The 24176-nt window shown below is 42.5% G+C and overlaps 1 protein-coding gene across 1 annotated transcript; it reads left to right on the top strand.

The window, feature by feature from the left end:
• The first annotated feature begins 1100 nt into the window (after positions 1–1100).
• On the top strand, positions 1101–23684 carry ptdss2 (phosphatidylserine synthase 2). Its single transcript, XM_079346110.1, has 13 exons — positions 1101–1427; positions 1913–2245; positions 7489–7590; positions 9775–9857; positions 11781–11848; positions 12840–12974; positions 14366–14416; positions 14894–15007; positions 16848–16966; positions 17192–17306; positions 17514–17659; positions 18351–18536; positions 20766–23684. Exons 2-13 carry the CDS (start codon positions 2025–2027, stop codon positions 20917–20919), a joined length of 1494 nt encoding a protein of 497 aa, XP_079202236.1. The 5' UTR covers positions 1101–1427; positions 1913–2024; the 3' UTR covers positions 20920–23684.
• Positions 23685–24176: the final 492 nt, after the last annotated feature.

Below are 24176 nucleotides of genomic sequence, written 5' to 3'. Positions count from 1 at the left end.
TGACGGATTTACAAACGGTTTGCTTTATTACAAACCGTATTATACGTAGGTGTTACATATGATGTTTGTACATGTTGAAATTGCCGCTTTTGTTTTTGAAAAACAACTTCATTGTGAGATATAGTTGTGTCCAGTCTATTTTTTGCAAATTATCACGGCTGAGACAACAATCACGTTTAATTTATCGACTAATACGAAACCAATGACGTTTTTATAATAATGGTCCTGAAGAATATACAATGCAGTAAGTGTCAGGCTAAATAATTAATTACGGGTGTATGTGCGCATTGTTACCTGTTATTTACATTTTATTATTGGAATTTTCGTTTGTTTACTTTAGGGAGTCGGCAGGAGAACGTGGACATGGTGTGGTTGGATACTGAAAAAAGCTAATGGATTGTACATTATTTAATATATCTGTGAATTGTTTTATTTCATTAAAGTTATTGGAAGTAAATGCTGTTCCTTCTCTGCTCCACCCAGCGGTAACGCAATACTGACGTTTATATCCAAATAAATACAGAGGCTATATTTCACTGTTATGTATTTAGTTATAATTATACTAGAGGTTACTAATGTAACATACATGGGACAATAAAATGTTATAAATAATGATTTAAAATAAATGCCTTGCGTGTGTAGACAATTCTTTAGCTATCCATTTAATATTTATGAAAGATCACGGTTAAAATGCATTGAGTATGCAGGAATATACATCTCTGACCATACCGATCAAGTTTTGGATATTAAGGTACGGGTGTTTCGTGGATATTTAACATCAATCCGTTTGAAAATCAGTTGAAAATTGAGCGAGTTAGGGTTATTTAAATAGTTATTTAAATATTACCATTAACAATATACTGAGCGGGGCCAGCTGCCTGACCCAAGATGGCTGCCATGTCACTATGGTCTGAGCGAGACTGCGAGTTTGTATGAGGTCATGTGACTGCCTGGCTCTGTTTGATTGGTGAAACGGATGCCCCCCATGCATTTTATATGCCCCCCTAAGACTAAGGTCTGGCGACGAGTCTGGGTTTCCACTTCGTCCAACTCACATAATATAAGATTATGTTCAATGACTCAATCGGTGTCTTTTAATGTGAAGAGCACAGACCGGATGTGGTATGGGTGTTGGTAGCTAGGTAACAAACACACTGTCCATGTGATTTGAGTGTGTGGATGTCGCCTGCTTCACAGTCTTTATGGTTTGAAGCGGGGTTTTTTCTTTGTGTTGCTACAGTGAAGACAGAAAGTGAACTGGCGGAGTGAGACACAGTTAACATGCGATGGGTTTTATTCTCTGCTAGTTTTAGCTAAAAAAAAACGGTTGCAAACGTTTCTCTTGATGTAGCTTGACGTTAGCATGCCCTGAACTCATCCGGACTTCAGCCACTAACATTTTACATTCACCCCACAAATTACAACTGGTAAGTAATGTTATCTAACCTCAGAGTTAAGGCAAAGCAGTATGTCCAATAGATTTACGTTAAAGCACGGGGGGATCTAGTTTGGATTATTTAACCTCGGTTCATTGTTAGCAGAGCTTGTCACTTAACTCAGCCTGGTTAGCAAGGTCAAATAGTCAGAAAATAGAAAGCTACAAATAGCTAATGTAGTTAGCCAATCTGTCTTACATCAAGGCTTGGCAGTGTTTATCACCTGAGAGTCGTGCAGTGGTTACATGTCACAAAGAGGAGACATCACAGTTGTTTTGTTGTCTTAAAATAAAGGTGGAGACAGAGAAGAAGTCATTGCTAACACATCTTTATATACAGTTTATGTCTGAAATGCCCTTTGCATTACTGGGCGGTGCTGTCAGCAGCTAAAGCCACAGCAGGACGTGATTTTCTGGTTATTCTCCCCTTCCCTCATAACGTCTTAACTCCAGCTCATTTCCCCCCGACCACCCCAGGATGCAGACGGTTACTTGGGTGGGGCTGACGCGGATGAGCAAAGCCCAGAGGATAAACCACACCGATCAGGATCAGGGTTAAGAAAGGTGGGGGCGGATTGTCGGTAAAGCCATGACCAAGTCCGATTCGAAGAAAAGCAGCGTGGCCGCGATCACAGGCAAGTACGCCACAGCCGCATCCGAGCAGGTCAAGAACGGCTCAGTCGAGTCCGGCAGTCCGGATCCAAGCAGCCACACTAAAGCTAGTGTGATGAAGCAGACCTCCAGGGAGAGCCTGCACTGGAAAAACTCGGAGAGCGAAGTGTACGACGACGGGACCAACACCTTTTTCTGGTGAGTGCTTTATGGCAATGTCAACAGTGCAAAGTCACAGTGTATGCTGCAGTCTCTGATGTGGAGGTTCTGTTTTTTTACTTTAAGAAAATACTTAAAAATCACTGCAGAAAAAAAATCCTGTTTTTCATGACTGCAGGATTATATTATAGCTGTCAAGGTGAACTGAAAGACAGACCACTGTGACTAGCATTTTATGCCTTACCAATAGTCTGACATTGTTCCAAATCTTTAGGCATTTATTCGCCTTGGATCGCTTTTTAAAGTGTTCTGCGATTGTCTCCTCAGCTTCGATGGATGATTACAGTGCAGATAGAGGTTATTTTTGAGAGCACAATTGCTAATATCGCCGGCTGCACCTTCAGCACAGAGTTACATGACACACTTGAGGTCAACAGAGATATTGTGTCCATGCAGTGAACTGCAGCAGTGAGTTATGTATGATCCCACTGACTCAACATCACAGAGTCTGACAGAGCATGTTACCATGTGCAGGATTGCACGTGTTGTGATTAAAGTGTGGGCAAGAGGAAAGGCTGGAATAGTGACATTCTCCTCTGCAGCCATGTTTCCTATACAGCTGCTATATGAGCGTTCAGGCTAAGTACATCTCTGCTCTGAGTCTGAAGGTGAGGGGGCACAAAGGATACCTTAGACAGCAGAGGAGCCTGCTCTTCCCAGAGAGACACCTTTTTAATGAGAGTTTCTCATTACTGTGTTACGACCTTGGCACACTGGTCTCCTCCTGATGTTATACTCGAAGTATTAACTGAAACAGAGAGGCTCAGATACCTTTTTGATTATTCAAGTTCTGACAGTAGGCTGCGTCCTGTGCAGAGGGTTTTTAGACGTGTAAATATTTGTCCACTCCATTCACATGGATGAGGATAAAAGCTTGCAGCAGAGACATTTCAAGCAGCACTACAAACCACAGCCTCAAAGTTGGATCATGACTTGTGAACTGTGGATGGAAGTAGGGATCAATGCAGCGTTGTTGTGTTAATCTGTATTTGTTTCCGCTTGTTGCACACACTGTAAAACGCTCTCTAACTACCTAAAAAGTTTCAATGCTGAGAACTTCAGTCTTCAGCTAGCTTAGTCTGGCTACCTGGTTGATCCTGCCAGTAGCATATGCATGTTTCAAAGATTAAGCCATGCATGTCTAAGTACACACGGCCGATGCAGTGAAACTGTAAACTTAAATCAGTTATGGTTCTCAAATCCAAATGACCAGCTTCGCTCAATGGCGGCATTTTTTTATTCTTGTGATTTGATCATCCCTGATAACACGATATAAAACACTGAAATACAATAACAACTAAAGACTTTTAAAACATGATGATAACAAAGTTAGCATAAGAACTTAAGGTTATAGTTATTGTGCATGTTCATGTCAGATCGTCCCAGTACTGAACGACGTTATCACAAATTGCATTTACTTACTCTGTTTGAGCATGTTGCATTTTCGTTCAAGAATTCGTCCTCCCAGTGGTTGCTTAGCTACTCCAGGTTTGTTACCATCTGATAGAATACTGATGTGCTGTTTTCCTTTACCTTGTGGTCAACTTGCAGACCTGCAGCCAGTTTTCTTTTTCATAGTGCCCTGAGCTTAAAGTATCCTGATGAGATTAAAAAAAAGTTTCTAATGTTTAAACTGGGGGTGAGAAGGGTAGCAGAGAGAATCACTCCCATGATTCCCTGTGCACCTTGACATCATCTTTTGTTAGTGTTTTGATTGAGAGCCACCCAGCAGTGCATTTTACATACTGTGCGTTCAAAGTCATGTTGTCTTCTTTTTCCCTTCAGGCTCTTTTTCTAACGCATTACCAGGTGCATACCAGACAACATGTTATCTTGTATTTCTATTTTAATTCAGTAGGGAATATGTATACAATGCATCCCTAGCTCTAACTAGCAGACTTGTTATCAGCCTGTACAGAAGCACACTGACTGTAGTGTGTTCAGGCGATACACCAAAGATCTGTCTGTTGTTGATGGCTGCTTCCTTTGGCCGTTCAGAAGGGTAACTGTGTGTCAAGCAGCGTGCCTTAATAGCCCAAACTCACATTGGGGAAGAAGTGTTTTTCTCTGTTAAAAGCGGAAAAGCTCAGATCTAGAGCACAGTCTGATCCAGCAGACATTGTGCCGGCACACCACATTTGGTTTTCCCTTAAATAGCATTACTGCCCACTCACTTCAGCTCCAGGACACTTCTGACAAAGCTTTTAGATTTTCTAAAAATATCTTGGAAAAAGTTTTATTTCAAAACGTCTTTTTAAGACAAGAACTCTTTTATTCAGGGTGGGAACAGCACTCGGAGGAACATTGAGTTTATAACCGTTTGAGTTGTTTTCTCAGTGTCACAAGGCCTGTTAACCTCTTACTCTTCACATCCAGACAGCATGGAGTCTTCTGTGCTCAAACAAAGACAATAAAACATGTTGGTTTTAATCCATTCACATCTTTTTAGCTCAGTCGGGTCCAAAAGAGTTTGTTGTTGTTTCCCCCTGCAGCCCTGTTTCAGCCTCAGGACAGGATGTTCCCGCACATGCTTTGATAGTTAACAGGTTCTTTTCTTTCTTCATGTGGATGTTCAATAGAAGTGTTGGATATGTGCTCCAGTACTAAAGGTTGGTGTTTCCGTTGTATCTTTCCTCTCCTGGTGTTTAGTGCGTGGTTGTCAGGCAGGAGAGAAGCCAGGCCCTCCCCTGTGTCTCCTGCCAAACAGGTTGGATAAGAAGCTCGAGCGTGGAGGGAACATGCTTATGACACCTGGCTCACCAGCTCTGTGACTCAGACTGTGAGCCAAAAAGGGCTGCTGGGTTGACGTGACGTTCTTCAGTTTGTCAGAAGACAGCTGCGGCCTGATTACAAATAATACATTTTTGAACCTTAGCTCCCCTTCCCTCCAACAGTAAGACTGCTGTTGTTTTATCTGTGAGGACAAAGTGATTCCTGTTGCGTGTTTGTGTTGCTACTGAGAAACGTAATGCCTGCATGGCAGCGATCTTGTTTGCTCTTCCAAAACGTTTTAAAAGAGCCACACCATACGGCCTACTGTTTCCTTAATGTCATCAAATATGAAACATGTATTTGTTCTGAAGCAACTCCATGACTTCCTTCCCACTGTGGAGAGAAACTCTGTCATGCAGAAGTCACAGAGCTCGTCTGTCCTCAGGAGAGCACAGGCGTGTTTATTCCCCAGCTGTCAAACATCACATCGGTCCTTTTATATGTACTGAACAAGCTACAATGAAGTTTATTTACTTACCAGTGAGTGTGAGAGATCCCTCACTCTGCAGGCTGCTGGTTTTACCTGCAGCTCACTGGGCTGTTTGAAACCCCCCCCCCCCCCCCCCCCCCCAGTCAAAACAAACACAACATGGACAAAAAGGTCAAAGCTTTTTAAAAGTGCAGAAATCAATCCTGAACCCAATCCCACGCGTTGCCTGAGGTAATCCAGAGTATTGGTAACTCTATGGCTCCAGTTTATTGTTATTTCTGATTTGGATGTACGTGTTGTCTGTCTGTTGTCTCTGTTCACTGGATGGTTGTTTTGTCCAGAAAATGGTTTAAACAGCCAATGTTTCCCCACAGCCTAAAGTCACACCCTTTAATGTTTAACACACTTAACTCCACAAACGGGCACACTGAGTAAACTGTCTTTGTGGATTAAAGAAACATGATACAAGCAACTAGAAAAAAGTTTTGTTGGGAAATTAAATTGTAAAAAAACAAACAAATGTAAGGCAAAAAAAAGTCATACAGCAATATAATGGTCGTCCGGACTCGTGTGACACAATTAATGGAGCCATCGGTGCCAAATGTTGACAGGAAGGACATCAAGACAGAAGAAGACGATGAACACAGTGTGGTTCTCACAGTGATGTCCTTGAAAACCTCCCAAATACGATTGGAGGACTTAATCCGTTTCCCTCTTTCTGATTGGAGGTTGGAGGGATGGTTCGGTGAATACTGCATGTTATTATTGTGTCAGTCTGAAGGTGGTTAAACTTTGCTCTTTAAGTTACGATAAAGTCCACAGATAGCGTGGACGTATATCTGAACCATTAGAGTATGTCACCATTACACGACAGAGGCCAAGGTGTGCTGTCTGTTGCTAGGTGATAGGACAGATTTGGTCATTATCATGTCCTTCTAACTTAAGTCCACAAAGGTATACACACATTAACAGAGGGGTTTCACAGTCATGTTGGTATCAGACAAACAGATACAGAAGCCTGAGTCTGTAAAGGCCGTTTCCACCATGCGGGCTGCTTTGGTTCAGTTCAGTTTGGTAAACTCTGATCTTGCTTGTGTTTCCACAACAATCCCTTCCTTTCTTTGGTAAGCCAGATGGAGATTTTTTTTTCTTTATGCGTTACATTAACGCTCACTGGACTTTAAATACATTTTCTTCCATGCACCGTTTTTGTTTTTCCTTTTTTCTTTTTATATATTTGTGATTTTTTTAGATTCTATTTGAACACATTGGTCATTGCTTCTAATGTTTTATTTAAGTACTTGCTATTTTAGCCTTATTTCCCATGCTAACTGTTTTTTAGCACCTCCACACCAAGACAAATTCCATGTATATGTAAAATGTTCTTTGGCAATAAGATACGATTCTGATTCTCATCGCCGCGTCAGCTATGAAATAGTGTGACATCATAGCAGCCCAACTCAGTGTAGACCGCTATTAATGAAGTTCAATGAAGAAGAAGGAATGGACACAGTAAACGAGTGAACCTTTTAGGGTGGGATCAGTACGCTTAGCCCACCAACTGGAGGGTAACCAAAAATTCATTTCCCAGCTTTTGACAGTGGAAACGCCAATAAATGGGTACTGGAGCGAACCTGAGCGCTTCTATGAATATGTGGAAGTTACTCATCAAATGTAAACCCCCTGTGTTTGTTTCGTTTGTTGCGAGCCATTTTTAAACTGTTCCCTGCTCCTGAACTCCAGTTTCCCATCAGTTATCTGTTAGTTATTCAAGTCAAGCCTTTTATCTCCTCTCAGCTTCCTGCTTTATATTAACATTCAATTATCAGATACAAAGATATTCAGTAACAACCACAAGGGTTAAAAGCTTGTCTGAAGATGTTTGTTTCACGAGCCACCACGCAGTTCTCCTCTCTCCACCTTCTCCTTAATCAACCTCCCAATTCAGTGGTGTGTTCACTTCTTTTAGTTTCCTCTTCAGGACTGTTATTAATCTCTCTCTCTCCCTCATTCTCTGCAGGCGAGCCCATACTGTGACAGTGCTCTTTATCCTGACCTGTGCTCTGGTCTACGTCACGCTGCTGGAAGAGACACCCCAGGACACGGCCTTCAACACCAAGAGGTCAGACGCCTGCACACGTCACTTCCTGTTTCCTTTCAACCACGGAGGAAACGTCTTTTTATAAGTCATCAGGGACTGTTCATAGCAGGGTTAATCCGATAGTGCCTTTAATCTTGAACCGTGCAGCGAGCACATCATGAATCAATAACCTATCAGTGGAAGTTAAGCACTTAATGTGTGTATTAGTCAGACTCTAAAGAGTCGTGTCACTTAGCCATGATCAGACAAAACAAGCCAGTCATTCACAGATTGTAGTCTCACCTTTAACACCACGTGACGTGATGTCACACAGGCCACAGTATAAAGGTTCAGGTCAGATTTATTTGTTTCAAATGTAGTGACGTCCTTTTCCCACTGCCATTCATCTTGAGCCTTCTTCAAACATCATGTCTATCAAGACCTCACAGCTGATCCTGGAAAACCATCTGACTGAAGATACTGAGTATCTGCCTGTATAGCAAGTCCTGATTGGATGATGTCATACTTCATGTGTATTGCCGCTTCACGTACAGTGGAGTTATTAAAAGTAATGCAACATGAATGGTTGAAAGTGTAACAGCTGTACATGTTAAAGAGTCTTCAAAGTTTACTCTCAGCACTTTCTGCAGCTCGTGAATCAGAGGGTCGGAGCCAAGCAGGCGGTGGTGAGTCTGCAGCTAAATCAGTAACCAGTCTGATTTATTTTCCACCTTTTAAAACTGTTACAATACTTGGTGTCAGGTACGCTGTCAGGCTCTACATGTCACCGCCCATGTTTACATTCCTGGTGGATTTTTGTATGCTGTTAATACTCTGTCATTGTGTATACTGTCAGGTCAGAGGGGAGGCTGTGGATTGTTTTGTTTATGGCTGCTGCTCCTGATCCTGCAGAGCATTGTTTTATCAAACCAAATGATGTCTGGTCCCTTTTGTCTCTAAAGAGGCAGTGCGTGTGAAAAGTTGAGTAAATGTACTGAATTCAGCAATTTTCAAAGCAGTTCTGCATCCGTCTGTGGTGAAGCACAGAAGAACGACATCAGCTACTTTGAGCAGTCTTGCACTGCGCTCGTGCTTCTCTGAGTGAGTGCTGCTCATAAAGCCCATCTCAACAGAATATGATGCCTGTTTATTTAGGATTGAGTGGGATTCTCTTTCTGACTCTGCGTCTTCCTGTCAGTCAGGAGTTGATATGTGCTTCACAGATGTCTGATTATTGAATTAGAGCTCTGTATTCTACAAACTCAGGACTCTGATGCATATTAAAAAAACACACAGTGAGAGCTTGTTTAAAATGGAATATGTGAGCTGCTCATTTCAGGTCTGATGGTAATAAAACAGTTTCTTTTTAAGAACTCGTGCGTGCATGTGTGCGTGCGTGAGATTGGAGGTTGTGTTTGCGTGGGATTAAGAGACGGTTCTTAACAGGATTTGCTTTAGTCAGCGAAGTCTGGCTCGTCAGGATAAAGACCCCAGAGCTTCTTCCTGGCAGCAGAGGACACACACACACACACACACACACACACACACACACACACACACACACACACACACACACACACACACACACACACACACACACACACACACACACACACACACACACACACACACACACACACACACACACACACACCCCTCACTGATGTATGCATTCACCCACTAATGGATACACTTATCCCCTCACTCCTTTTAAAACATCATCCTTTTGACGAGTTGGTTGGTATCACAGCAGTACACACACACTCCTGTTTTCAGAGTGTCACACACACACACACACACACACAGTCAGTTACTCAACCACGCACTTTATGCTCCGACACTTAGTTGGCAGGCACACGCTGAAATCCAATTGTGTGTCCAGTTGCTAAACCTTCTGTTCATGGAGAAGTTAAGAGCAGCGCTTTTTCCCATGTCGACACAGCCGAGATTAAAGGCAGCACGTCAGCTCAGCCGCTTCAGAGGCCTTCTCCTCATCACAGGGTCAATAATAACAATAATAATAATAATGGTCAGCTGCGGAGGTTCTCCTCCAGATTGATGTTAGGTCACGTCACGCTGCTCTCTGTATCTATATTTACACCACTCACATCATGCGTGTGTTTTTCAAAGGAGCTTTTAATGATTTCAGGCGGCTGAAAGGAAGGATGAAATTAATCCCTGCATGATCTTTTTTTTCTTTTTTTTTTCTTTTTTTTTTTTTTATAGGGGGATTGTGGCAAGCATCCTGGTGTTCCTCTGTTTCGGTGTTACTCAAGCCAAAGATGGACCTTTCACCAGACCACACCCAGGTAAGAATCACTCAGTCATCAAAAACCATACGCGTCTTAATAAACCTGCTTTTCCTCCCTTCATGCAATCCTTTTCATTCTGTACAGAGCTTTCTGTTCAAACTCGACAGTCTTTTTCAAGTGTTAAAAAGAGGCTGTGCCTTCTCGACACACTTCATTCTTGTTGAAGACAACTGAAAAAACCCGCTCGGTGGACGTAATTATAATTGCCCATTCATTGATTGTCTTTCCCTCTGTTTCCCCCATCGAGAGGTACGACTACCTGAGAGCAGTTACCACTAATTTGATCCATTTCTACATTTGAGAAGCTTGTGTGGACTCTTGAGTGCTGCTGATCAATACACAGATATTAAAGCTAAACGCAGTGTTCACATTTAAAAGGGGAAAGTGGGTCAGCTTTCTTCCTGTCATGATGATCACGTCCCTGAGAGAATAAACGAAACGCAAACAAACAGAGTGAACATCTCTGTCACGTGCGGAAGCCTCTCCTGGTCTTATAAAATAATATGTCGGCAGAACTGCAGTGAACAGACATGAACAGACATGAAGAAGAAACCATGGACATAATACACTCCCTGCAAACACGTGAAGCACTCCCTCTGATCACTGAGCTGCACTGTGTTCCTCGTCTCATTTCTGCTAACAAAGCTGCCAATCCAAAGTCCTGAAGCCACATGTACGTTCATTCATTAGTGCAGTCACTCAACACTCGACATCACTGCATGGACAGCATTATCTCAGGGCCTTTCTAATTGCTCAGAGGTTCTTGTCATGGAGACAGATATACTCATTTGGAATGTTCTGGTAGGTGTGGTTGCCACTGGTATGTGCTTCTCTGCTGGGGAATTGATGCCACTGTGGAGGAGTGGAGCTCCTGAGTCGAGGCCAAACCTTTTCTAAAGAGTTTAATGAAGCGTATTGTATCATATAAAGTGTAACTGTGGAGCTTATATATCTGAGTAGTTAGCTGGTTGGATTAAAGGAGAGCTGAAGGGAAAAAAAGAAAAATGGTCCACCTTACTAGGTCATACTTATTCTCCCAACCCCAAAAAGGATCAAGATATAGATAGATAGATAGATAGATAGATAGATAGATAGATAGATAGATTATTGATCCAGAGGGAAAATAAAGAATAAAAGAACAAATAAGAATAAATAAAATAATGATGTCGTGTTGAAGGCGTAAAGTTGCGGGACAAGAGTATTTGGCCGCCGTTCTTGTCCGTGTGTTACGAGTCTGCGTCACACTCCCTGTCCTGCTGAGCCAGCCAAGTAGGTTCAGATGTTTGTTTTTTTTGTTTTTTTTTTATAAGTGTTGCATCAAACATCTGTATCCTGGGAAAAGACCCAGAGGGACTTTGAGTTACAACCTGCAAAGCTCCCCATGGATCTCCAGCTCAGAGTGTGACAGGAAAATCAGGTTCTGCAAATCAATTCACACAAAAAATGATAGGCACATTTCGAGCTAATTAAATCCTTCATTAGCAGGGTCTGTACAAGAGCTTTAGGGTTTTTACCACACTGTCAATCAACCTACTGATGAAGCTCGAATGGAGCCAGTCATTTTTTTTTTTTTTTTTTTACAATCACTTTCTGACTTCTGCACTCGGTAATGAATAACACACTCAAATATCTGATTTCTGAATTAATTAGATCCAAAACGTCGACTGACAAATGTTTTGAGTGAAAGAAGCAGCACAGATAAAAGGAGATTAAAATATCACCGTGTTGTAAAAAGTGAAATGCTCTTTGATTTGCTTCTTTGAAATTGCAGCACGACTAAACATTTTGTCTTATTTATCGCTCAGTGTCCTGTTTTCTTTTCTTTCTTTTTTTGAGGTGACAGTCGCACTTTCTAAATGCATCCTTTTGTGGCGTTTTCTTCTCATCTCACCATCACTCCCTCTCTCCCTCTCCTTGTAGCTTACTGGAGATTCTGGCTGTGTGTCACCGTCGTCTACGAGCTGTTCCTGATATTTATTCTCTTCCAGGTTGGTTTGTTGATGACATTGAAGCCTTGATGGGCTGGAACACTTACACCCCATGCTCGTCTTTGTGAAGTGTTTACTGTAGTTTCAGAACTTTAACTATTAAAAAACTGACCGATTACTCAGCCAGCCGATAATATCAGCTGATATTAGCATATTATATAACTATCAGCTTAATTTAACTTCGATATTCAGCAATTCCGTGTCACCAGTAGGAGGCACGACATGGATTATAAGCAAGCATAGTCTAAGTGTTTGACAAATGCATTTAATGGACACAATAATTCTGTATATCTGATAAAGACTGAAGATATAATTAAGAATGATATCAGCCGATATATCGGTATCCAATTTTTTTTCTCTCCCTAAATTCAGTATTCGTTATCGCCGTCGTCAGTCCGATATCGGCCAGATAAAAACATAATTTTTCTTTATTCATATTCACAAATCACAGCAAAGTACAGTAGCTCCACTTGAATGCATCAAACCAGCCCCAAACAGCCGCCAAAATGTGGGATTTCTTTGTCAGAGTTCAGACTGTCCAATCCTCTCTCCCTGTACATCTGGAGCCTCTTTGCTCTCTGCAAGTTTAATCAAAGTGTCGGATTCTGAGCCAGAGCCTTTAAAATACTGTAGCAATACTGTACGGCTTGGCCGACTTCTTTTAATCAGGCCTGGACATTGTTCAGGGACGTTAAACCTCTGAAGCCGTCAATCTGCTTTACTTATGTAAGAATACACATGTAGCTTTGTGAGGCCTTCACTGTTTCCTGTGATGTGGACACTGAGATGGACAAGTCAATGAAGAAGAAAATAAACGGATTCCAAGAATTTCAATCCTCCAGATATGTTGTTTTCTCTAAAAATCAGTGATAAAAAAAGGGACTTTGTGACGTACACGGCTCCATTTCTTGACGGCTCCTCATTAAAGCAAAGTTTCAGGGCTGAAAATAAGTCCTAACATTCTTTATATCTCTCTTCTAAACTCTTGTAGACTGTCCATGATGGCCGACAGTTCATGAAGTACATTGACCCAAAGCTTGGAGTTGCCCTTCCTGAGCGCGACTATGGAGGAAACTGCCTCATGTACGACCCAGGAAACACCACCGACCCCTTCCACAACATCTGGGTAAATATATTCTTATTCCAGCCGCATCTGTACTCACAGATTCCTGATCTCAAAGAAAACTGAGAGAACTGTACAAGGCAGACCTCAAGTGAACAAGAGCCAAAATAAAGCAGAAGCTTTAGCAGTCATGTGTGTGTGTCTGTGGTTTACAAGAATCTTGACTTAACACCAGTGTTTTATCTTCATCACTCTCTCTCTGTCTCGCTCTCTCCTCCGCTCCCTCTCTCACTCAAACACACAGTTGTTGGGTCTGTGTGCAGACCGCCTCCTGAGGCCTGAGTCTGGTACACATTATAGTCCGTCAGTGGATCCAGAGCCTCCCTCTCCCCCCCTCAGGAGACGGTCTGCTGCCGCTGCCATGACCCACCGCCCATCTTCTCTACTGTTGGCCTCATTTCAGTCTCCCACAGTGGCTCCAAACACACTCTCCTCTAAATTACAGCCGGTCTATCCAAACAGCGCTCTTCACATGTCTCACGGAGCAGACTGTCAAGGAAACAGATTTCACATTCACATATTTGTTTGTTAAAGAAACTGTGTAAAACATTGAAACTATGACGTTTCCAATCAGTCCCAGTCGATTACGTGGCTGTTTGTGTGTCCTCCATGAGGCTCAGCACACTTTGGTTCAGTTCAGCGACCCTGACCCACTACTCACTGTCCTCATAACCTCTTAATGATGACAATGACATATTTGATTTGTATTGGTACAAAGAGCTGTGGGGAAGAGGAGCACAGCCATTATTTATCATGAAACAATCTGCTTTTAATCTCCCTCATCTTTGTTTAGTAAAAATCCTTTTTCAAGAGTCTCACAGCTGAAGGCGATGGTTGTTCAAACTTACCCCGCGTGACCAAAAAAAGCCCTACAATAAAAGCTTGTTTATCGTAGGGAACGTGACCTAATTCTTTATGACGGTTATATTCGAGGGTTTATAGAGCATAGGTATTTTAACTGTTAACTAGTTCACTGTCAGTGTCACACAATCAAAGTCCGTCCTTGACCCCATCGAGTACATTTGGGGTGAGTTGGAAAATAAAGTGGACAGATCTGTTGTACATTCAAAGGAAAGCCATTGGCTGGAAGGAATCGCTGCAAAAGGTGGACACACCAAATAATAAAGTTTAGTGGATAAAAACTGCAGAACCAGCCGCATGTTTCATTTTTTGGAGGCAAAATAAAAAGGTCAACATTTTTCAGATCTGTCAGGTGTTCTATCAAGTTTGGCCACCTATGTACGTATGTTTCCACTTTTTCTCTTTACACACCTCAACGTTTAGCCTGATGATGGAACATGTAATTGTTTGTTCGGACAGGTTTTTCAGACTTTCTCTGATTTATGTGAGGACAAGTTCAACTAAAGTCGTCATGTGGATTTTTTTCTCTCCAGGACAAGATGGACGGCTTCGTTCCAGCTCACTTCCTGGGATGGTATATCAAGGTAGGTAGCGTCAATCAAAACCTGCGTGCACGTTGAGCAAGTTAAACTGTTACAAGTGACGTTTTCAGTTTGTACCCACGCCTGCTTGTTCAAACCTAGATGAACAAATATCTGTCAGTCACTGTGTCTTGAAGGCAATTGGCCATGTGACAAAGATGATCCACTGGCATGCAGAGAATGACAACAACGTGTTGACCTATGACTTAACATGACACACATTTGAAAACACGGGAGTTCAGTTTGACTCGGTGAGAATACAAGGTCCAGCTCCTGACCCCTCTGTCCTTCAAACTCCATGAATCTTTTCTGTGATAGGTCCGGTGTCAGCCTGCTCACAGAAGCAGCCTCCTCTTGTTACATTTGCGACTATGAAAAATGTGAAGCTTGTTTCTGTGGTATCTCTCTGACCTCCTCCCACTCCCCTCCGCTCTCCTCCTCCCACTCACCCCTCTCCTCTCGCTCTCTCCTCTTCCTCAGACTCTGGTGATTCGCGATTGGTGGATGTGTATGATAATCAGTGTCATGTTTGAGTTCCTGGAATACAGCCTGGAGCACCAGTTACCTAACTTCTCTGAGTGCTGGTGGGACCATGTACGTATAAATAATACCGCTCCTCTCTTATTCTCACTCAGAAGGAACAGCTGTTCTCTGAGTGACATCGTCAGAAGAGTTCCCTTTAAAAGGATGTTCGCACATCACACATTAAAACACGCAGTTAGGAAAGTGTTCTGCTGACAGTGTTTTGCAGAGAATAACAGTAACACACACCAGGTCGGTAGATAGAGACTGACATTTGAAGAACACATCTTTTTTCATCATGTTTTATGCTCATGATCGGCAGGTGAGCGATCGTCACCCATGTTTTTTTGCGTCGCTACTTGTTTGACATGTCGAATCAGTGTCGGTTTGTAAAAGGAATCGCTCTGATTGGCTGTTCATCTAAGCGAATCAGTGGATGAGAAGAAACATTCGAAGTGAAAAAAGCAAGTAAACGACTTGAGACATTGTGAGTGGTGAGGGACCGCGGTGTGAAAATGATCTTCTCGTATCAAAATGGTTTATCCGCATTCTTCTCCGTCCTCCTCCGGTTTCTCCTTTGGCGTGGAGAGTTATTGTCACTCGCGATGCGCAAAACGTACCGTTGGCTGTAGTCTTGCAAAGTGTCCTAGCGCAACTTTTTTCCCTCCAGACTAAAGGCGCCATGAGACGACTCCACAGTCGGCCGTCGTTCTGCTTGGTGCTTTTGTAGAGTTCAAACCAAATTACAGATAAGGCAGCAGTTTGTGCAGCACAGATTCATTTTTATTTTTTATTGAACCTTTATTTCTCCAGGAAAGTCTCAGAGGTTAAAAACCTCTTTTTCAAGGGAGTCCTGCAGACCTTAGATTATTAAAGCCATTAAAGTTATAAATACAGTTACACAGAGATGAGGTCGTCTCAAGTGTTCTCAGCCTGGACTTAAAGACATTTTAAGAGATCAGTTATTTTCAGGTCTTTTTGCAGCATGTTCCATGTGGAAGGTGCAGACAGAGTCATGATCCAACACATCACAAGCAGGAAAGAGTCCGAAAAGTGAAATGAATGTTTGACCAACAAAAAGAGGGACACATTTTGATAACCATAACAGGGACACAGCTTACTCTAACTATTGTTTCTATGCTTGCTGCACTTTGTATATTTTATTAGAATTGTACCGGACATAGCTCCTACTTTTTTTTTTTTTTTTTTTTTTGTCAAAATATTCCTGCATTCTTCTTTTGTTTTCTGTAAAAAGCACCAAAAATATAATATTTAAAAATAAATCCGAGAGAAATATGACACGAATAATCCCAACTCTCACCAACTGCAACTTATTATGTGTTAGAATAATTCATTGCAAGGAAATGAAAGGGAATAAAACAAGAAAAGAATGATTTACACAGGTGTTCATTATGCATCAACAAACAGCAGCTCAGTCCGTGTGCCTGCCGCTGTGTTTGTTTGTGAGTCACTTCCAGAACGGCTGATAAAAACAAGTCGTCTTACTGTGGAAGTTATGAGACAAGAACCTGAGAAGGCACTGTTAACGGTGCACCTCAGAGCAGTGACTGACAGGAAGTGAAGTGGTTGCATGTTGGAACCTGAGGATAGCTGCTGCAGAATAAAAGCTGATTCATTTGTGCTTTTGATCCCAGAGCAAGAAAGTGATGAAACGAGGCCGTCCAATCAACACAAGGGAAAGCAGGAAGAGGGAGCTAATAGAACACTAAAGTAGTGATTCACTTGATATCTTAGAATTAAAAACACACCTTTAAGAACTCTAACTGTGACAAAATGTTGGATGATTCTGGGCAGCAGGAGAAGTATGAGACTGATCGGGTCTCCATCCTGTAGACCGTACTGAGCATTACTCCTCTGTTATCCTCTGTTAATATAATGTTTATGTCCGCAGTGGATCATGGATGTGTTGGTGTGTAACGGTCTGGGGATCTACTGTGGCATGAAGACGCTGGCCTGGTTATCGATGAAGCCCTACCAGTGGCAGGGCCTGTGGAACATTCCTACATACAAGTACGACTCGAAACCCGGCTGCATACAACACTGAAAACATTCACGCTGGATTTAGTGTATTCACTTTTTTTTTTCTTCCAATATCTCGTTATTTTTTCTACACTTTTGTTCAATTTGAGAGAACGTCGAAGTGGGCTAGTGTTCCCCCCTTTAGTCCCTGAAGCACCAACTTTATTTTGGTAGCGAAGTTTATTTCCAACTGTCCCTCTACTCTGTCTCTCTTAGAGGGAAGATAAAGCGCATTGCATTCCAGTTCACACCGTACAGCTGGGTGAAGTTTGAGTGGAAACCAGCATCAAACCTCCGCCGCTGGCTTGCTGTGTTAGGCATCATCTTTATGGTAAGAAGTATCCTCTTTGTTTTTTTTTTAAAGACTTAAATGTAGACTCTTTATGTTTTCTGTCATGAACCACAACTCACAATACACCACCTGATTTTAAATGTAGAGAATAATCATTTGCGGGGTAAGAGGGACATTATATCCTGTTCTCTTTGGATTGGTTGTATTTTCAGAGCGCAGTTAAAATGTCTCCTCGTCTCTTCTCAGTTCCTCCTGGCAGAGCTGAACACCTTCTACCTGAAGTTTGTGTTGTGGATGCCTCCTGAACATTACCTGGTGCTGCTCCGTCTCGTCTTCTTCGTCAACGTGGGAGGCGTGGCCATGAGGGAAATCTACGACTTCATGGACGACCCGTGAGTAGCAGCACTGCAAAGTGAACTTGTGCGTGTGTGTGGGGGGGGGGGGGGGGGGTCACATGCTTTTTTCTTTCATGTGAACGTCCCCTTTCATGGCAGCAAACAAACATAAACTGTAATGGTTCTCTGACTGTGTCACAGCTGCTGACTTTTCTAAAAGTTAGAAAGAACAAAAAGTTTTTTCGAGTTTTATTCTCAAGCATTGAAAACAGTGTGTTTGTTTGGAGACATAATCTGAGTGCAGATCATTCTTGTGGTGTTTTAGGCCAAAACAAACCTTTAATTACAGCCGCCTGCAGACAGCCAGCACTTCTGCCTGCATGACGAACACACAAACACTGCTCCATTTATTTTTGTTTTAAATCTGTGTTGCCGGGAGGAAAGGCAAACCGAATGATTTGATGGTTTCTTGAAGGTCATCTCAGAGGAGAGTTTCGGTTTTCTTCATACAAAGACGACCATTCATTATCTTTACTGCAACTCCTGTTCGGTTCCTTGGCGGTTGTCTGGATCTGTTCCAAGCTTTCTGTCAATCGCAGAGCTTGACATAAAAACACAAAAACACAAAAAAAACTCAACCTCACATTCACACCTGCAGGAAAAGGATTGCACGCTCGTCACGATTCGATTCTGAAGCGAAGTGTCAAAGATGGGACGGTTCCAGTCACGCATTTTTGTCTCCCTTCAGGAAGTTCCACAAGAAGCTGGGGCAGCAGGCGTGGCTGGTGGCAGCCATCACGGTCACAGAGTTCCTCATCGTGGTCAAGTATGACCCCAACACCATCATGCTGCCCATCCCCTTCTTCGTCATGCAGTGCTGGTTTCTAGGAATCGCTCTCATCTTCACCTGGACCCTGTGGAGGTTCTTTATCCGGTAAGAACTGGGGAGGTGGGCTAGCATCGGGTTTGCCTTCAGACATTTAGGAATGACTTTGGTGCACACGGTGTTGACCATCTATCAGTCAGGAAGTGTTGGTTCTTTGATTTTGGGTGAAGCAGGAGGCTTCAGGTGGTGACTGAGCTAATCATTGCTATAAACAAGCGTTCCTGCTCTGGTTCTTCAGACCTGTATCTCACACGTTTGCTGCTTTAGAAGCAGAAAAGAAAAGTGTTTTTTTGTTTTGTTTTTTGCAGAACCAAAAGCACAATTTGAATAGCAATAATCTGTTTAAATGTGTGTTTGTGGTTTGCTACATTATATTTCCGTTTGGTTCACCTTCTTGTTGAGCCCTGTTTCCCCAGCATGCTAAGCTTCTTGTCTATTTTTCTTCCCATTTCCCTCCCTGTCCCTTTTCTCCTTCCCTCCTCATAACTCCATCTTTCTCTTGCTCAGCAGTAATGTCCTTGTGCAGTGAGGTAGGTGTAGGAGAGACATGCTCTGCCCTTTCCACTCCCATACATCAGCACTGTTGTATTTTTATTTTTTTTTCAATGACAAATTCAGAAGATCTAAGTCACCGCAGTCGAAGACCCTCCACGTGTCCCCTCCTCCCGCATGCCGCACCTTCAGTCTCTTTATGTGAAGCGTTCCCCTTCACGTCAGTGTTGCTCTCAGTTTAACAAACACAGACAACAGCCAGCTTGTGCTGACACTCCAGAGGTGACAGTCAGGAGATCTTTGAATGTAGCCCGGAGGAATTGTTTACTCAGCACACACACACACACACACACACACACACACACACACACACACACACACACACACACACACACACACACACACACACACACACACACACACACACACACACACACACACACACACACACACACACACACACACACACACACACACACACACACACACACACACACACACACACACACACACACACACACACACACACACACACACACACACACACACACACACACACACACACACACACACACACACACACACACACACACACACACACACACACACACACACACACACACACACACACACACACACACACACACACACACACACACACACACACACACACACACACACACACACACACACACACACACACACACACACACACACACACACACACACACACACACACACACACACACACACACACACACACACACACACACACACACACACACACACACACACACACACACACACACACACACACACACACACACACACACACACACACACACACACACACACACACACACACACACACACACACACACACACACACACACACACACACACACACACACACACACACACACACACACACACACACACACACACACACACACACACACACACACACACACACACACACACACACACACACACACACACACACACACACACTGTGCCAGTCAGCATGCCAGCTCCTCCTGCTGACCTAGCCATTATCTTAACCAATATCTCACCGTGCACCTTCTCCATTCATACTCTGCAGTGCATCAAGGACACTGAAGCATGCCATGTAAACTCTCTTACATCTGAGTGGAACCTTCTTTTCTAAACATCGTAACCTCGACGATTTCATCGGCATTCAACAACATTTTACAGCTTCCAAATTTCGAAAGTGGTGCAGAAGAGGATCGTGTGAGCATCGGATCATTTTTTGTATTTCTTCTCTTGGAGGTAGTCCTCACCTGCTCCGAAACCACAAACTCCATTTGTTAAATACAAACTTCACTTCTTTTTTTTTACACAGAGTAAAATCACACGCAAACAAAAAATAATCTCAGTCCCCCTCCTGTGTTACTCGTGAATAATCTGGCCCATTATTCAAGCACTCTCTGCTTTAGTTCACCCACTCACTGTTTTATTCAGAAGAAGATGTAATTCCTTCTTCTGGCCTGGGAATGCCTTAGGATCCCCCAGGAGGAGCTGGAAAATGAAGCTGGGGCAACTTGCTCAGCCGGCTGCCCCCGCCGCCCCGGCCCTTGATAAGCAGAAGATGATGGATTAAAGTAGTAATAGTTAGAAAACCTAAAAAAAACAGGATCATTTCTAAAATGCTTTTTAAAAACTCGAAGTAAAAAAAAAAACCTGATGTGGAACATGAAGTGAATGCAGAGAAACAAAATGCCCAGAATGTGTTCTATGCTTCATTTTCCTTCAATCTCTTTGCAGTGACATCACACTGCGGTACAAAGAAACCCGCCGACGCAAACAGGAAACCCCCAAAGACAGAGAGCGTCCTCTTGGCAACGGCAGCACGTCCACCCCGTCTGGGCGGAGCAAACTGAACGGCAGCTCCGAGACAGTCCGGCAAAGGAAATCCTGAAGGTCAGCCGTAACCGTCCAATCAGCTTCCAGCTGGAGGGTGAGCGAAGAAGCACATTTAGAGGCGAACAGATGGACACATGAACGTGCTGTGTAGACTTTTATTGTGCCTACATGAACCAAGTAGTTATTCAACGGAGAGGAGGGGTAGAAGGGGCAGTTTTCATTCAGTGCATTGTACAGTTATTGTCTTACAACAGGGATTTACCTCATTCTATTTTTTATGAACATTCGGGGAAATATACACAGGAGTCAATACATTGTTTGTGTTATTTATACGTTAGTTTGGTTGCCGGGGCGACGAGGGAAGAAAAAGCTGAATCAAAGAGATGTAAAGTAAAGAGGCTCGTGAAGGTGCAACAAGAGAAGAGGTCAGAAACATGTCTGCCACTGTAAATATGCTTCCTTCTGTGTCGTGCAGTCGCAGGAGTCCAGGTGAGACAAGCAGAGGGTATTTGGAGCAGTGAGGGAATTTCAGAGGTCACTTATGTTCTGTATGAACCAGGGAGTTTGATCACACTATGCCATGCAGAAGTAGAACTCAGTCAATAACACATTTCTTTTATTGTTAGCTTCAAAATAAACTCCTTTTTTTTTATGGGGGGGGGGGGTGTATTTGTTTCTCTGCATCGTGGATGGTTTATAGCACTCTTGTCTTAGCCTTGGTTCAAAGGTCATGATACAAAGTTTGTACATGTGGGAGACGGTCAGCTTTTTATTTCGGTGTCCCTGCAGCGCTGAGGACGGAGCGCTTCCTTCAGTCTGACACAGTGACGACTGTGTGTCGAAAAAAAAAAATCAAATTACAAAAAGCTCCAGATGTAAAATGCTGCTGGTATTTAACTGCTGATATTATACATGACGGATGGGATAACGTTTGGAAGTTTTTTCATAGATGTTTTATTTTTTTCTCTCGGTGGAATGAATCGATTACAAGCACTAGATAATACTTCAGTTCCTTTTCTTTCTTTCTTTTTTTTTTTTATAAATGAAGGTGCTGAGCCGCACTCTGATGAACACTTCCATGACAATCACTCTGATAGGAAGCTGTGCTCCTATTGGTGGAGACACTTTGACTCATACACAGCAGATAATCCTCAGTTTCAGCACGACTGTAAAAAAGCTGCTGGACTCATTCAGTCACTTCAGAGAGCTTAAATTAAAGGTGTGATTCAGTTTTACGCCAAATGTTTAGATTGAACACTAACATGTGACTGAAACAGAAGAAGCGTACACATGGAGGTGCTGTTTCAGATGGAGGTAAATGAAGGTTTAGGTTTCCAGCTCTGTGGGGCCGCCATTATGCACATGCAACAAGCCAAAGCTTTGATTTCATTTTTGCTAAAGCCATACATGCCAGCCAGACTCTCCTGAGCTTTCAACCCGCTGCTAAACCACATGTAGAATCCTTTGAATTACTACAAAGTCCCGAAGCCACCAGGGCCCTCCACGTTAGCATCCAGGTTTTTTTTTTTTTTAAATGACACAACAGGGAATTTACACCTTCACATCATTTCTCCAGCACCTTCTTTTTTTCTGCTTCTTGAATGTCTCTCCGTCTGTAAATGGAGTCATCTCAGTGATTTCTTTTTCCTAAAGAATCCAAAATTGTTAAATGTTTAGCCGGAGTTATTATACAATTGAAATGACTGATAGGTTCTTTTTTTTCCAAGTCCCCACCCCCCGCCATATTGTCCTTCAACACTTTTTGAGAAAGTGCTGACTCTCTTTATTTGTATAATGATGAAATGTCTTTCACTTCTGATTTTGTGGCTTTAAAACACCAAATTTGGAAATGACCGATTTAAAAAAAAAAAAAAAAAGAAAAGAAACTCTGACACCCATTTTTCTTCTTTATTTTAAGAATTACGATTAAATCAATGAGTCTGTAAACTATCAGTATATTATTGATAATGTAAGTCATCATAAAATGTCACGAAACAGACACACCGAGTTAAACCCACTCAAAACGATCCAGTCTTTGTTCGGGTCTTTTTGCTATCAAAGAATCAGTCGTGCATTTTGTGTGTTACTCTTTTGGTCTCTGTGACTGATTTTGTCTTTGTGACGAGACTAAATCTGAGGAGCTCCAAACTGTCCTCTTGTAAACTAGGCTGTTCATACCTTAATGACCGTGAATGTAAATCCAGCACAATCTGCTCCTCATACATCAGTTTATTTAGTAGGAAAAACAAACACTTCAGTGTTGTTTATCATTTCTGTGAGGCTAATTCTTGTGTTCACGCAGCCTTTAAATGTCGTCCGAAATGTTTTCTGCATACAGACACAGATGTGAAAGGTACCAGAGCTGGTAAGAGTTCAGACATTCAGTTTACTCCCTCCTGTCTTACACAGCATTTCACACACGTGCTGAGGATTAACTGGGTCCCTGTCTTTGCCTTGCATTTGTTGAGATGCTTTCATTGAAAAGAACAAAAAACTGAAACCCAACCCGAGTCATGACTTTGCACATCAGCTCTGAAATCACTTAAGAATTCAGAAACACAGCCAATAAATGAGATGTGGATGGAGCTTGGAACTGGTTCCACTTTAAAGACCTTTCTACTCTGGCGTGTTTTTCAGTGTAGTTTCACCTGCAGCCACATGGGGGCAGCAATTGTCCTTGATGATTATTCACAACTTGCTGTAAAAGCCATTTTCAACATCGGTGTAAATGTAAATATGTGTAAGCTCATGCAAACTGAAATATGCTGCTGTATCACATTTTATAATGTTTTCAATAAAAATGATCAGAAAACATGAAAATGCTGTCGGATGTTATTTCTCAAGTTTACCTTTTATTTAAAAAAAAAAAAAAAAAAGTTTGTATGTATGCTTCGTGCATGTATGTTTGTATTTGCTTCGTGGCGTTATGACACTGCAGGCCTGAGAAGAACGCTTACTGTGATTACTTGTCTTCTGGCAGACGAAGGCTCACTGAACACAGCAGGATCGCTGCAGGATGATTTGTTGAACATTTTCGGTCCCCCTGCTGGAAAGAGATCCTCACATAACGGGTATGACTAGTTCAACAAGCAAAGATCGCGAAGCCCTGGAGACGCACACTGATGTAAAGCAGCAGATACTTTTCTTATCTAAAGCCAGAATCGGAGCAAAGGCGTGCTTAAAGCCAACCCGTTCATTTTAGAGCCACCTCTTTGCAACCAAACAACCGTTTCCTTGTGTTTTCATCTGGCCTGCTGCCATCATTGGACGGCTTCTGGGTCACAGGTTAGAGCGGCTGCCCAGTCCCATCAG

Source organism: Symphodus melops (genome assembly GCF_947650265.1).
Source record: "Symphodus melops genome assembly, chromosome: 6".
Lineage (NCBI taxonomy): Eukaryota > Metazoa > Chordata > Actinopteri > Labriformes > Labridae > Symphodus > Symphodus melops.
This window is presented reverse-complemented; position numbering and strand designations above follow the sequence as displayed.

Excerpts from the sequence above, each read along its gene's own strand:
- ptdss2 (XM_079346110.1), top strand. The coding sequence starts at position 2,025 with ATGACCAAGTCCGATTCGAAGAAAAGCAGCGTGGCCGCGATCACAGGC. Across the intron at positions 11,849-12,839 it reads TGATATTTATTCTCTTCCAG|ACTGTCCATGATGGCCGACA; the intron begins GTTGGTTTGTTG and ends AAACTCTTGTAG. Across the intron at positions 17,660-18,350 it reads TACGACTTCATGGACGACCC|GAAGTTCCACAAGAAGCTGG; the intron begins GTGAGTAGCAGC and ends GTCTCCCTTCAG.